Genomic DNA, 14,278 nt, shown 5'->3' on the forward strand with positions numbered 1-14,278 from the left:
CAGGGGCCCCGAGTCCCGGCTGCGCGGCTCCGGAGCCCTGCCCTTGTGGCTGCGCCGCCGCAAGGTTTTTTTCCCACGTGAAGGACCGGGTTACCGGCTTGTGGGGCGGCCGAAGCCCCCCGGCAGCCAGTGGCCCACAGCTGCCGGAGGCCAGGGCCCGCCCCCGCGCGGCGGCGCCCACGCCCAGAGCCTCAGGCCCGCCGGCCCAGGCGCAGTGCAGCAGAGCGCGCTCCCGCGCGGGCCGGCCGACACGCGCGCACGCGCGCAGGGACCCGCGCGCTCCGAGGGGGAGGGGGCAGAGGGGGCGGCCCGGGGGGAAGGGGAGGAGGCGGCGGCGACCGCGTCGCCTCCGGCGGGGCTCGCGCTCGCCCTCGCGCTCGCCCTCCGCCTCGCCCGAGCCCCGCGAGGGTGAAACGCTTTCTCCCGGCATGCAGCGGGAGGAGGGATTTAACACCAAGATGGCGGACGGCCCGGATGAGTACGAGAGCGAAGCGGGCTGCGTGCCCCTTCTCCATCCAGAGGTGAGGAACGGCACCGAGCGCAGTCCTCGCCCCCGGTCCCCCCGGCCCTTCGCCCCCGGGACGCGCGGCTGGGCGGTGGCCTGCGTGTGTGGGGCAGTGGAGCGTGCCGGAGTTGGGGAGGGCGGGCAGGCAGATCCAGGCCCGAGCGGGCTGTGAGCGGATAACGGGGGAGGAGATAGCGGGGCGGGCCCGGCCGGGGCGGGCTCTGGGACGCCGGCCCCGGCTGTGCCTGGAGGACAGAGGTGGAGGTGTTGACGGGTCTCCTCTGTCGCTGCGCTGCTCGCCGGTCCGGTGGACGCGGGGGCCTGGTGCTGGTTTGGGACCGCACCTTGAGCTCCTAGTTCTCTCAAGCCTCCCCGCGGGGGTGGGGGGAGAAGGAAGCGCGTCTGCTTTTGATTTCTTGTTTCCCTTCACCAGAGTGAACGTCGTGTCTGTTCTTCGCGTTTGGCTCTCTGGAGGTGTGTAGGGTACGAACACAGTTTCTTGGCCAAAGTGATGTCCTTCCTGTTATGCCATGGGCAGCACCTCGGGCACCTTGTGTCGGATCTCCGTATTTTAGCGTTTATCCTTAAGCGATTAAAAAGAGAGGTCGAAAGTTTAGGGAATAAACCCACGCTCACATTAGCTTGTCAGAGTATCTTGTTTTTTCGGGGGGCAGGAGCCAGAAGAGGATAGTGCAACACGTTTTCCCATCACATGAGTGTCTTCCCGGTAAACAGTAAACAGTGCTCCGCTCCAGGATCAGGAGCATTCTGTACGTGTTTACTATTAGTTTTATAGCTGAGGTAGTGCTCATTCAGGCCTGGACGCGATTCTTGATGCATTCGGTTTTAAATGACCCACAGTGATGTGCGGAGGGCAGCAGCAAAGCTTCCTGAAAAACTCGTATAGTTTTTATGAACTTAAGGGATGAAGACAGTCTCTGTGTTGTAGGATGAACAAACATGGAAGTCTCTTAACTGGTTATCATGCATTAGAATAATTGTTTATTTCTGCACTTGAGATTATACCCTGTTTATTGTTTGTTGTTTAGTGGTTCAGTCTGGTACAAACTTTTTTGCAACCCTTTGTACTGTAGACCGCCAGGCTTCTCTGACCGTGGGATTCTCCAGGCAAGAATACTGAAGTGGGTTGCCATTCCCTTCTCCAGGGGATCTTCCCCACCCAGAGATCGGACCCACCTCTCCTGCATTGGCAGGTGGATTCCTTACCACTGAGCCAGGAGGGAAGCCCATAGCATGCTTATATTACTTAGTAGAATATAAATATAAGCACTTACCCGTGTTATATACTAATACTCGTTACCTTCTCATTTGTCACTTTGACTTATCAAAAACAGTGGGACAGTTCCTTAGGTGTATACCTGGGCCACTGTCAGTGAAAAGGCTACTCTGGATTTCTAACAGAGCTGTACAATAAAACTAAACGTTCTTTTTTGACCAGATGGTAAAAAAAAATTCTCAGAATTGGCATTGGAGACATCTCTCTTTTAGTTCAGGCTTCAGGCCCTAAAATTATATCAAGAAATAGACGAAGCTTTCAGAAGATGCACTGAAAATGTTGCTAAGAAATATTTCTAATGACCTATTCCTCTGAAAGTATTTTTAAATACATAAATATTGATTCTGTGTATTTTAACATAACTCTTCTCTCAAACTTTTGCTTTGTGAAGTAGTTCATTGTTTGGTACTTAAGGAATAATTTCAACAGGCGACAAATCCAGAGATTGCTTGGTGTGATGGAATGGCCTGTAGGCTTGAAATTCAGAGACCAGGCTTCAGGTTGCCATTTAATAGACTCTTAACTGGAAAATCAACTTCCTCATCAGTGAAAGTGAAAGTTGAAATGCAGGATAGCTACCATTCCTTTTTACTTGACAAACATGGGGTTTGCTTAGTTTAGATATTTTGAGTCTTAAGCTCATAACTGTTAATACCAGAGCTATGGTCTTTCTGCATTTTTCCTGTGGTTAGTTTTGCATTCACACCTGGTATGCGAAGAGCCGACACATTGATAAAGATTGAAGGCAAAAGAAGAAGGGGGCGACAGAGGTGGTTGAATGGCATCACCCACTCAGTGGACATGAGTCTGAGCAAACTCTGTGAGATGGTGAAGGACAGGGAAGCTTGGCATGCTGCAGTTCATGGGGTTATAAAGAGCTGGACATGACTTAGGAACTAAACAATAGACCTGGGGTAATTCTGTGTGTGTTCTTGGGCAAGCTACTTCTCTGAGTTTTAGCTTCATGATTTTTAATAATGGGATGAAGTAATAATTTTAATAAGCTATAATAAGGATTAAGCGAGATAATGTATCCTTTTTTGTTGTTAAAGTAAGCAGCGTCTTCATTCTTCTTTGGAAAGAAACTGAGCAAACCTTTATTTGCTTTGGTGAGCAAATAAGATAATAGTACCTTTAACTTGGTTAACATAGACTTTTGGCTAGACAAACTTGGGTTCCAATTCTGGATTTGTAGTAATTAGCCAAGTGACCTGAGACAGGTTCTTAACCTCTTAAAACCTCAGTTTGTTCATCAGAAAATGGAAATGCTGCCTAGTTCACTTGGCTTTAAGGGATCAGGTTTTGTTGAGCTTTAAGAACTGGCACATTGTAGGTGCTCAGCTAATGTTTCTCCTTTCTCCAACCAGGAGAGTGGTGTTATACATTTATTTTGATTTTGATAATGGTTTAGAAACTTGTTTGGAAAAAAAAAAAAAAAAACTTGTTTGGATTTTAATTTAATGGAATAAGATCTTGCAGGAACAAGTTTATTTTACTTTTTATGTTCAAATTTAGCACTGTGTCACAAAAATTGTTTCTATTTGTTGAATAGATCATTTGTGAGGTAAAGACATTATCTATTCCTTAAATCTGTTAGTATGCAGATGCTCACTGTTAAAACCTTTCTTAGGGGATTATGTAACTAGATGAACAATGAACCCTCCGTTTTGGAAGTATTTGCTGTGAGAGAACCTTACTTTTCAGTTAATTAAATAATCCATTCATTTAGTAAGTCATTTCATTATCTTGAGACTTCAGGATATTTGTGATAAAGTCAATGTGAAACAGTATAGGATACTGGTTAAGAGCCAAGACTAGTGACAAATGGAAAATCTAGATTCTGCCTCTTACTATCATCATGGTCAAATTACATTTTATGGTTTTGTGAAATTAGGTTAATAATACCTACCTCTTAGAGTCCTTGTGAGTATTAAGTAGAATAACATTTATAAAGCAGTCATGGCAGATCTAGGCACATAGATTGCCAACCAAATCTAAAGGGCGCTGGTCCCTGATGTAAAGAGAGTACTGATGCTGTTGACTTTTGTTTTCTGATGAGATAGACTTTTATTGTAGTGGAAAAAATTAGAGGCTATTTGGAAAAAGATAAACTGATGATCAGGGGATTAGGGTGCTAATCCCAGCTCTCCTACTTTAGGCTAGTGGACATTTAAACTATACTTTGTTTCTTTGCTTTTAAGATAAAGAGGCTAGACTAGGTGCTGTCTTCAGATTTCGTCAAACTTTAGTGTTCTGACGTAAGTTGTGATTTTTTCAAGGTTGATAGGCTTGATCATCTCTCTGCTAGATGATCCTCTGCAGATCAACCTCTGCTAGGTTTTATGGGTGAAAATGAAATAAATAGCTTCAGCTGTCCAGAGGTTAATGGCCTAGTTGGGAAGATCGCCGAAACCAAGTGCTGAAAGGAGAAGTGTAGCCAGTTAGTAAGTTTGGACTCCTGTCATCTAGAGCGGAGAGATGGATACCGTATGTTGGTCTCCAGATCCAGCTGACTTGCTGTCTGTCACCAGCCTTCCATTTCACTTGCCAGTATATCTTCAGTAAGCCATCTCTGCTCTTTCGTATAATGAGGCCATGATATCTCCTTCAGTCAGAGCATTATTATAAGGGCTCTCTGTTTCAGCAAGAGCTGACTTAGAGCTTTGAACTGGATTGCCTAGATTACGTAGAACTTTCATCTCTTGATTGCTTCCTTTCCAACCCCCCTCAATTTCAAACCTTCTGTTACTGCCTTTTTTCTAGTGTCTCCTTTTTTTTTAATGCTAACTTTTTTTTGCTTCACATTACACTTGTGTATATGCATGTCTCATTTTTTCTTTGTTTATTTAGAGTATTAAACTGAAGTACTGAAAATTGCTTTTCTTTTTCTAATAGGTTACTGGCACACTCTTTCCCTTCAAAACAGGTCTTTCTGTCAGTCTTAAGAATCTAATCCCTTTTTTTATTCAGCAAAAATTCAGCTGTAGGCCATATACTTGTAATTTATATTTTAAAATACTATACCTTAAGCATAGTAACCACTGAGTCAATATATATAAAATGAAAATGCAACCAATTGGTCACTCATGAACTGTGGCAAAGCCAAAGTTGAAAATTACTGATGTGCGGAACAAAAAAATTACATTCGATTGTGAGAAGTGCCATTTTACTGTTTTGATCACTGTTTTTATTTAATTTGTGAGACTTATCCCAAAAATTTTTATTAAGAGTGGGCTGTTCAGTAGGTAAATGTAGGAGTGTATAGGTTGCAAGTGCTTCAGTTCAAATCCTAGTTTTCCACTTACTACCCATGTGACTCTGGGCAAGTTCCAGAGTACTGTGTTCCAGTTTCCCAGACTAAAATGGGGATATAATAGCCCCTACATCATGGAGCTGCTGTGAAGATTAAATGAGAAAACATATATGAAGTTCTGTGTCTGGCACTTAATAACACAATGCATGTTAGCTGATAATGCTGTGATAAGGTAGTAACATCTCAGGCAAGAGTAGTATACATGTATTAGATATTGAGACAGCTGAGTAAGTAGCTAAGAACGAAAATTGGTTGTCTGGGGTTTGAAGAGCAGATGGGCAGGCAGCTTTTTATTATAAACTTTTTTTTGCAGTATTTAATTTTCTTAAGGGCTTCCCATTCTCTCATAGCTCAGTTGGTTAAAAATCTGCCTACAATACAGGGGTCCCGGATTTGATCCCTGAGTTGGGAAGATCCCCTGGAGAAGGAAATGGCAACCTGTTCCAATATTCTTGCCTGGAGAATCCCATGGACAGAGGAGCCTGGCGGGCTATATAGTCAATGGGCTCACAAAGAGTTGGACATGACTTAGCAACTAAACCAACACCAAGGGCTTCCCAGGTGGCTCAGTTGGTAAAGAATCCGCCTGGCAAGCAGGAGACATGGGCTTCAATCCCTGGATTGGGAAGATCCCCTGTAAAAGGAAATGGCAACCCACTCCAGTATTCTTGCTGGGAAATCCCATGGACAGAGGAGCGTGGTGCACTATAGTCCATGGGGTCACAAAAGAGCTGGACATGACTTAGTGACTAAACAACAACAGTTTTCTTAAAGATGTGTGCTTTGATCTAGGAGTGTTTATTGAAAAGCTCAGTATGGTCTTCATGCTTTGATAGGCCACAGAGTAAGTCATTCTAAAATAACAAAAGATGAATTGGCAGCCTTCAGGTCCCTCTGGATAGATGAAGGTGCACCTGTGTGTGTGTGTATTTTTTTAAAATCTTTAAATGCATTGTGGACCGCCTTTCCTCTGAAGAGTGTCTTTAAGGGTGTCTGAGGGTTGGTTAGTCATTTACGGTGTCTTGATGTGGTGTGCTTTTAACAGAACTCCCAACAGGCACGTAATCCTAAAAGATGTTTCAATATCAAGGTTATGTGAAATGTGCTTTCAAAGCATCATCTATTTCTAATATTATTTTATGATTAGATTCTATTACAGATAGGTAATTTAAGAATAAGATATCAAATAGTTTAAACTGTGAAGTTTAAAAAATTGATTGAAGGCAGTGTTGTATTTACAAAATATGCAGGTAAAATTCTCACCCCATGCAATAATTATACATTTGTAGGATGATGTCTTCTGTTAAATTCTCCTTAAAATGGAGCTATAGGCAGCTAATTTAAAAGTGGAGTGAAACTTGAGCTTTCTGTGAGATATTATGAAAAGCTTAATTTCCTGAATTATAGAGGGTTAACAAAATATTTTTTGTTTTTGCCTCAGTTGTTGAAGATTTGCCAAATGAATTACTTTGACTTTCTAGGGTTAATACATATTAAATATGATAGAATCTTTCTTTGATAAATCAGAATATTATAGTGTCTTAGGCTCATCTTTCTGATTATCGACAGTTATTGTTGAGGAGATCGAAACAGTAGGGCTAAGTATATCTGAAGGGTTTTTTGTACCTATGTCAGATAACTTATTTTTTTTTCTCAGTTGTTTTATACTAGGAACAATCAACTGAGAAATAATAACTAATGGTTGAGAAGTTACTGTACCCTAGTTCAGTTTTTTAGAATAACTTTCTAATTATGAATATCTATTAATTTATGAAAGATTTGATGAAGGATGAACAAAATTGGTGACCAGAACTATTCTCATTCTTGTTAAAATAAATGAATGAATGATTGAATGAACAAACCATTCTGTGAATGAAGAAGTTGCTTGTCATGTTAGTTAGAGTCCTTGAACTGCAAATGTCCCCAGCCTTTTAAAAATCTCCTTGGGCATAAAAGGGAATTTACTCGTTCACATAGCCCACACTTGGCATGCCAGCGGTGCAGCTGGGCTCAAGGATACCTGGAACCTGAGCCGAGAATGTCACCAAGACAGTCTTCTCTCTCGTCTCATCTCTGCCTTTCAGCTTCATTTTCTCCTTATGCAGAGTAGCTTCTGTGTTCTCTGCAGAGGGGACATGGATGCCAGCATTATATCTAAAATCTCAACTATTAGAGAGGGACTGCGTGTCTTTTCCTCATGCCACACTGGGAAGTGGAATCAGGTCGTCCTGATTTAGTTTATGTGCCCACTCCTGTGACCATGGGAGAGAGCCTAAACTTGGCCAAGATTTCCTGCTTGGAAGCGGAGGAGAAACAGTTTCCTTAAAGAAGGAATGCTCCAGGGAGACTGTTTCTGTGCTCTCTGCTCTTAATGTGAAGACCGTTTATTTGCTTTGTTCCGGTCTTCTAGTTTTTTACGTACTTTGGGACTCTGTAATTACACTGCACTCATTGTTAACAGTAAATGTTCTAGTTGAGCTACTGAATAGCATTCTGCATGAATAATCCAGACTACGGTTGGGCAACGTTCTCTGTAAAGGCCAGATAGAAAGCATTTTCAAGTTTGTGGACTGTGTAGTCTCTGGAGCAGTGACTCAGCTCAGTGGTGATTGTATGGAAACAGTTGTAGGCAGTATGGGAATGAATGAGTGTGTTTCAATAAAACTTTATATATAAAATTAAATGCTGGGCCAGATTTGAATTATAGGCTCTATTTGCCAGCCCCAACCTAGATAATGTGTAAGAACTCCAAGAAATTTATGTTAAAATCTTTGCTATTTCAGTGCATTAAGTTCCATTCACTGCTGGTATGCAATAACTTCATCTCCCATCAGCTTGGGAGATGGGTTGGGTAAAATAAGAATGTGTGTGTCTGTGCGTGTGTATTATGGAGGACTTTGTTAGAATACACATGCTTCCGTATACACATTTCAAAGTTTCTAATTTAGTATTTGGGTTTGTGGTATGTATGTTTTGAAAAACTTTCAGAGGTGATGCTGTAAACAGTCCCATACTTTCTCCTGCCCTCTCTGATACACACTTGATATGTGGGAAAATTTTATTACTTTTTTTTTTTTTGCACAAGAAGGAAGAAGGACGCTAATTTGAGATTTAAGGTATAAAGCATTGTATTGTGTGCTTTTCAAGACTAAGATCCTCAGTCTTCTGATAATCACAAATGTAATTGCTAACAGTTATCAAATTATAACTATGAGCTAGCCACTGTCCTAAGCAGTTTTGCATATATGTTCATTCATTTAATTCCCATACCTTTTGAAATACATCTTTTACAAAGGAGAGGATTGAGGCATAAAGAGGGTAACTGGGTGGTAAGTAGCAGAACTGAATTTGAATTCGGGTTCAAGCTGCTTAAATCCAGTTGCCCCTTTAGTATTGTGCAGCAGCGTGTGATAGTGATGATAGAGTTGATTGAATAGCTGGCTGTGACGGTGAATGTCCCTGATATTATAAGAAATATTTTTAATAGATTAATTTTTAGACAGCTTGAGGTTCGCAGCAACACTGAGCAGAAAGTACAGAGAATTCCCACATACCAGGTGTCAACAACGTGCACCAGAGGTGGCATGTTTGTTACAGTCAGTGAACCTGCACTGACACATTGTTATCATCCGAAATCTGTACTTCACTTTGGGTTCTCTTCTGGGTTTTAATATGGGTTTTGACAAATGAGTAATGACATGTACCTACTATTAAAGTATCATAGAGAAGAGTTCCATTACCCTAAAAATGCTCTGTGTTCTGACTACTCATCCCTCCCTCTCTGCTAACTCTGGCAACCTCTGATCTTTTTGCTGTTTCCATAGTTATCCCTTTATCATAATGTCATGTACAGTTGATCCTTGAACACATGGGCTTGAACTATGTGGATCTACTTACACATGGATTTTTTTTCAGTATTAAATACTACAGTATTATGTGCATCTTGTGTTTGCATCACAAGCTGGAATCAAGATTGCTGGGAGAAATATCAACCTCAGATATGCAGATAATGCTACCCTAACGGCAAAAAAGCAAGGAGGGATTAAAGAGCTTCTTGATTAAGGTGAAAGAAGAGAGTGAAAAAACTGGCTTAAAACTCAACATTCAGAGACTTAAGATCATGGCATCCCGTGCCTTCACTTCATGGCAAATAGATTGGGGAAACAATGGAAACAGTGGTAGATATTATTTTCTTGGTCTCCAAAATCACTGCGGATGGTGACCACATCTATGATGTTAAAAGACGCTTGCTCCTTGGAAGAAAAATTATGACAAAACTAGACAGTGTATTAAAAAGCAGAGACATTACTTGGCCGACAAATGTCCGTCTAGTCAAAACTGTGGTTTTTCCAGTAGTCATGTATGGATGTGAGAGTTGGGCCATGAAGAAGGTTGAACGCCGAAGAACTGATGCTTTCGAACTGTGGTATTGGAGAAGACTCTTGAGAGTCCCTTGGACAACAAGGAGATCAAACCAGTCAGTTCTAAAGGAAATCAACCCTGAATATTCATTGGAAGGACTGATGCTGAAGCTGAAGCTCCAGTACTTTGGCCCCAACCCTGATCGAATAGCCAACCCATTGGAAAAGACCCTGATGCTAGGAAAGATTGAGGGCAGGAGAAAGGGGTAGCAGAGAATTGAGATGGTTGGATGGCATCATCAACTCAATGGACATGAGTTTGAGCAAAGTCAGGGAGATGGTGAAGCACAGGGCAGCCTGGTATGTTGCAGTCCATTGGGTGGCAGAGTCAGACATGATTTAATGACTGAACAACGAACAACAATGTGCATCTTACAGTCAACAGCATCTTTGATTCTGAGGAATCCTACCTGTAAAGTTTAGAATAGCAGTTGGCACAGAGTTAGCTGTTACTTGTTTTATAGTCTTCCCTTTCTGCTGTTCAAGATTATGAGAGAGAGATTGCTCACCGTTGTTGAATTTGTTTCTACCTTGGAGATTTTATCTCCCTTCACTGTAATTATAAATATGCATTAATCTTCATTCATAATTTTGTAATTTTTATAATATGAATAAAATGTAGGCATCATTTTCTGAGGAAGTTTTGCTTTCTGATTTAACACTTGCTATAATACTTGTTTTTTCCTTACTTGTCTCCTTTTTCCTGTGGATAATTGAATGTTGTTGTTTACTTGCTAAGTGGGGTCCAATTCTACAGCCCCATGGACTGTAGCCCACCCGGCTCCTTTAACCATAGGATTTCCCAGGCAAGAATACTGAAGTGGATTGCCATTTCCTCCTCCAGGGGATCTTCCTGACTCTGTACCTGTGACTCTTAACATCTCCTGCATCGGCAGATGAATTCTTTACCACTGTGCTACCTGGGAAACCCTATTGGTATCATACAGTGTTATAAAATTTACACTTTTTCTGAATACACTTTTGCCGTAGTTTCATCTTAGCACATAATGATCTTTCCCATTCTTTATAATATCTAGATCTGCCTTATCCAGTCTGGTAGCCACCAATGGCTTGTGACTATTTAAACTGATTAAAAATTTGAGCTTTTCAGTTATATTAGCCACATTTTCAGTATTTTATTAGACATGTGTGGCTAGTGACTACTATTACAGATAGCACAGAAATATAGAATATAACAGTAATTGCAAAAAGTTCTATGGGACAACACTGGTCTGTATAGTTTTTGTTTTAATTTTATCTTTTAAAGCTATTTTTTTTTTTTACCACATAGCTATTTTTATTGAGGCATATTTTATTTATGAATTACACATTTTAAATGTTTAAGTTAATTTTCTTTGAATTAAAACATTCTTATATGGACATAATTATAGATTCACATATTGTTGCAAGAAAAAATGCAGAGAGATCCTGTGTACCCTTTTATCCAGGTTTTTCAAACGGTAACACTTTGCAAAATTATAATACCACATCCAAGAGACTGATATTGAATCAGTGAAGTTACAGGATATTTTATCACCATACTGCCATATCTTTCATACTGCCTTTGTATACCCATACCAATCTATTATCCCATTTCTATAATTTTGTAATTTTAAGAATGTTTTTTAAATGAAATCATGTGTGTATCCATGTGAGACTGGCTTTTTTCATTTAGCATAACAGTTTGGAGATTCATCCAGGTTTTAGCATATATCAGTAGTTCATTCCTTCTTATTACTAAATCCCTGGTGGCTTAGAGGGCAAAGCATCTGCCTGCAACGCAGGAGACCCGGGTCGATCCGAGACCCAGGTTTGATCCCTGGGTCGGGAAGATCCCCTGGAGAAGGAAATGGCAACCCACTCCAGTACTCTGGCCCGAAAAATCCTATGGACGGAGGAGCCTGATAGGCTGCAGTCCATGAGGGGTCGCAAAGAGTCAGACACGACTGAGCGACTTCACTTCACTTCACTTATGTGGATATACATCCACATTGTTTCCAGTTTGGGGTTATTATAAATAAAGCTGCTTTAAGTATTTGTGTAAAGTTCCTGTGTAAACGTAAGTTTTTCATTTCTCTAGGATAAATACCTAAGAGTACTGTTAATGGGCCATATGATAGTTGTTTGTTAAAATTTTTAAGAGACTGCCAGACTGTTTTCTGGAGTGGCTGTACGTTTTACATTCCAACCAACTCAGTGGTGTATGAGTAATCTGATCTCTCTGCCTCCTTTCCAGCATTTGGTGTTGTCACTTCTTAATTTTAGCCCATTTTAATAGGTATGTGGTGTTAAGTCTTGATGTCATTAATTTACATTTCCCTAACCGCCGACGATGCTGACTTTGTTTTCATGTGCTCACTTGCCATCTGTACCTTCCTGGGTTAAATGTTTCTTCATGTCTGTGTTAGTTTGCTGGAGCCGCCGTGACAAAATATCACATATGAAATGTCTTAAATAATGGAAATTTATTTTCTCATTTATTAGTTCTGGAAGCACGGAGTCCAAGAGTGAGGTCGGCAGGTGTGGTTTCTCCTGAGGTGTCCCTCTGCTTAGCAGATGGCAGCCCTCTTGCTGTGTCCGCAGCGCGTCTGTTTCTCTGTGTATATGCATCTCTGGTGTCGGCATGTCCAGATTTTCTCCCTGGAGCAGGAAATGACAACCCATTCTGGTATCCTCCCTGGAGCATCTCATGGGCAGAGGAGCCTGGCATGTCCATGGGATCATGGACAGAGGAGCCTACAGTCCATGGTGTCGCAAAGAGTCGGGTAGACCGAGCGACTAGCGCCAAGGACGCCAGTCACACTGGATTAGGGCCCTCCTTGATGACGTCATTTTAACTTGCCCAGTTAGGGCTTCAGCAGATGGATGTGGGGGGGACACAGTTCAGCCCATGACAGTGTCTTTTTCCGGTTTTTAAAGAATTGTTTTACTCTTGAGTTTTGAGAAGATTTTTTTTGTTTGTTTTTAATTTCCTAGGCAATAGTCTTTTGTTATAGTTTGCAAATATTTTCTCTCAGCCTGTAGCTTGTTTGTGAAAGTTTGATTAACTTGAAAGTGGAAGTCGCTCAGTCGTGTCCAACTCTTTGTGACCCCGTGGACTGTAGCCCACCAGGGATTCTCCAGACAAGAATCCTGGAGTGGGTTGCCAGTCCCTTCTGCAGGGGATCTTCCTGACCTAGGGATTGAACCCGGTTCTCCTGCGTTGCAGGCAAACCCTTTACCATCTGAACCACCAGGGTAGGTTGTCTATTCATTCTCATAACTGGGTCTTTCTCAAAGCATATATATATTTAAATTTTGATTAACTTCAGTTTATAAATTTTTCGTTCTATGGATTGTAGTTTTGATGTCAAGTTTGAGATCTCTTTGCCTAGCGATAGATCCAATAGGTTTTTTTTCTTGTTTAAACAGTTTATGGTTTTACTTGTAACATTTATATTTAAGTTCAGGATAAATTTTGAGGGTTTTTTTGCATGACATGTGAAAATTAGGTTGAACGTCCCCCCCCCCCCCATAAATGTCCAGCTGCTCTAGCCCCATTTATTGAAAAGTTTATCATCCCTCCATTGAATTGCTTTTATATTATTGTCAGAAATCAGGAGAGCATATTTGTATGTTTTCATTTCTGGTTTCTGGGTTCTATTTCATTGATCTATGTATCTATCTCTCACCCAGTACTACACAGTCTTGATTGTTGGAGCTATGTACTAGGTCTTGAATTGAATAGACTGTTGCTTTGTACAATTTCTTTTTTTGTTTTTGAAATTATTTTAGCTGTTTTAGTTGCCTTTCTATATAAATTTTGTGTTTGCGCTTAGTTGTATCCGACTCACTGCGACTCCATAGACTGTAGCCCACCAGGCTCCTCTGTCCATGGGATTTTCCTGGCAAGAATACTGGAGTGGGTTGCCATTCCCTCCTCCAGGGTATCTTCCCAACTCAGAGACTGAACCTGCGTCTCCTGTGTCTCCACTTTACCACTGAACTACCTGGGAAACCCTGCATATAAGTTTTATTAATAGAATAGTGTTATCTATACATACAGAACATCTTGCTGGGATTTTAATAGGACTTGCCTTACATCCCGTGTGGGGAAAATTGACATCTTAACCATTTTTGGTCTTCCAGTCTGTAAATATGGTATGTCTGCCTATTTATTTAGATCTTCTTTGATTTCTTTCATCAGTGTTCTGTGTTTTTAGTTTAGAAGTACTGCATGTGTTTGCTTATGGTAATGTCTGTCCTCTCATGCGCACTCAAGGAGTCTCTCCATCAGTTCTCTGTTCATACCTCTGCCTCATCAGTGTTTGACTTGACCAGGTCATTTCTACTAGCAGTCATTTCTCCCATCCTAAAAACTCTGAAAACCCAAACTGTTTTCCTTTGATTCCACTTTTCTGCCTACTGCCCTAGTCCTTTGCTCTTCCTTGTATCAAAACTCAGAAGGTTTGCCTGTACTTGCTGTTCCTCATTTCTCTCCTTCCGTCTTTTCCTTAATCAGTTGTAGTCTGGCGTGTCCCCCTCCACCCCCCTTGTCAAAGCAACAGGACGTCTGTGTTGCTGCATCCAGTGGTTGACTTGGTGACTTTTCAGCAGGATCCATATTCTAGATAAATCTTTTTCAGTTTGCTTCAGGGAAATGCAGATGAAAACAAGATAACAATTTAGTACCCATCAGATTCCTCCAAAATTAACCTGGTCAGTGTAACTATAGTATGGTCGTACGGTAATTCTATTCTTAA

General features: G+C 41.3%; 1 protein-coding gene across 1 annotated transcript in view; it reads left to right on the forward strand.

Moving 5' to 3' along the window:
• Nucleotides 1–298: 298 nt before the first annotated feature.
• Nucleotides 299–14,278, forward strand: part of ZDHHC17 (zinc finger DHHC-type palmitoyltransferase 17) — a 97,494-nt gene continuing 83,514 nt past the window's right edge. The window contains exon 1 of the mRNA XM_043879995.1: nt 299–521. Coding sequence (XP_043735930.1) covers nt 429–521 — 93 coding nt within the window. The 5' untranslated portion in view covers nt 299–428. The remainder of the gene's footprint in view (nt 522–14,278) is intronic.

This window comes from Cervus elaphus, chromosome 3, assembly GCF_910594005.1.
Source record: "Cervus elaphus chromosome 3, mCerEla1.1, whole genome shotgun sequence".
Lineage (NCBI taxonomy): Eukaryota > Metazoa > Chordata > Mammalia > Artiodactyla > Cervidae > Cervus > Cervus elaphus.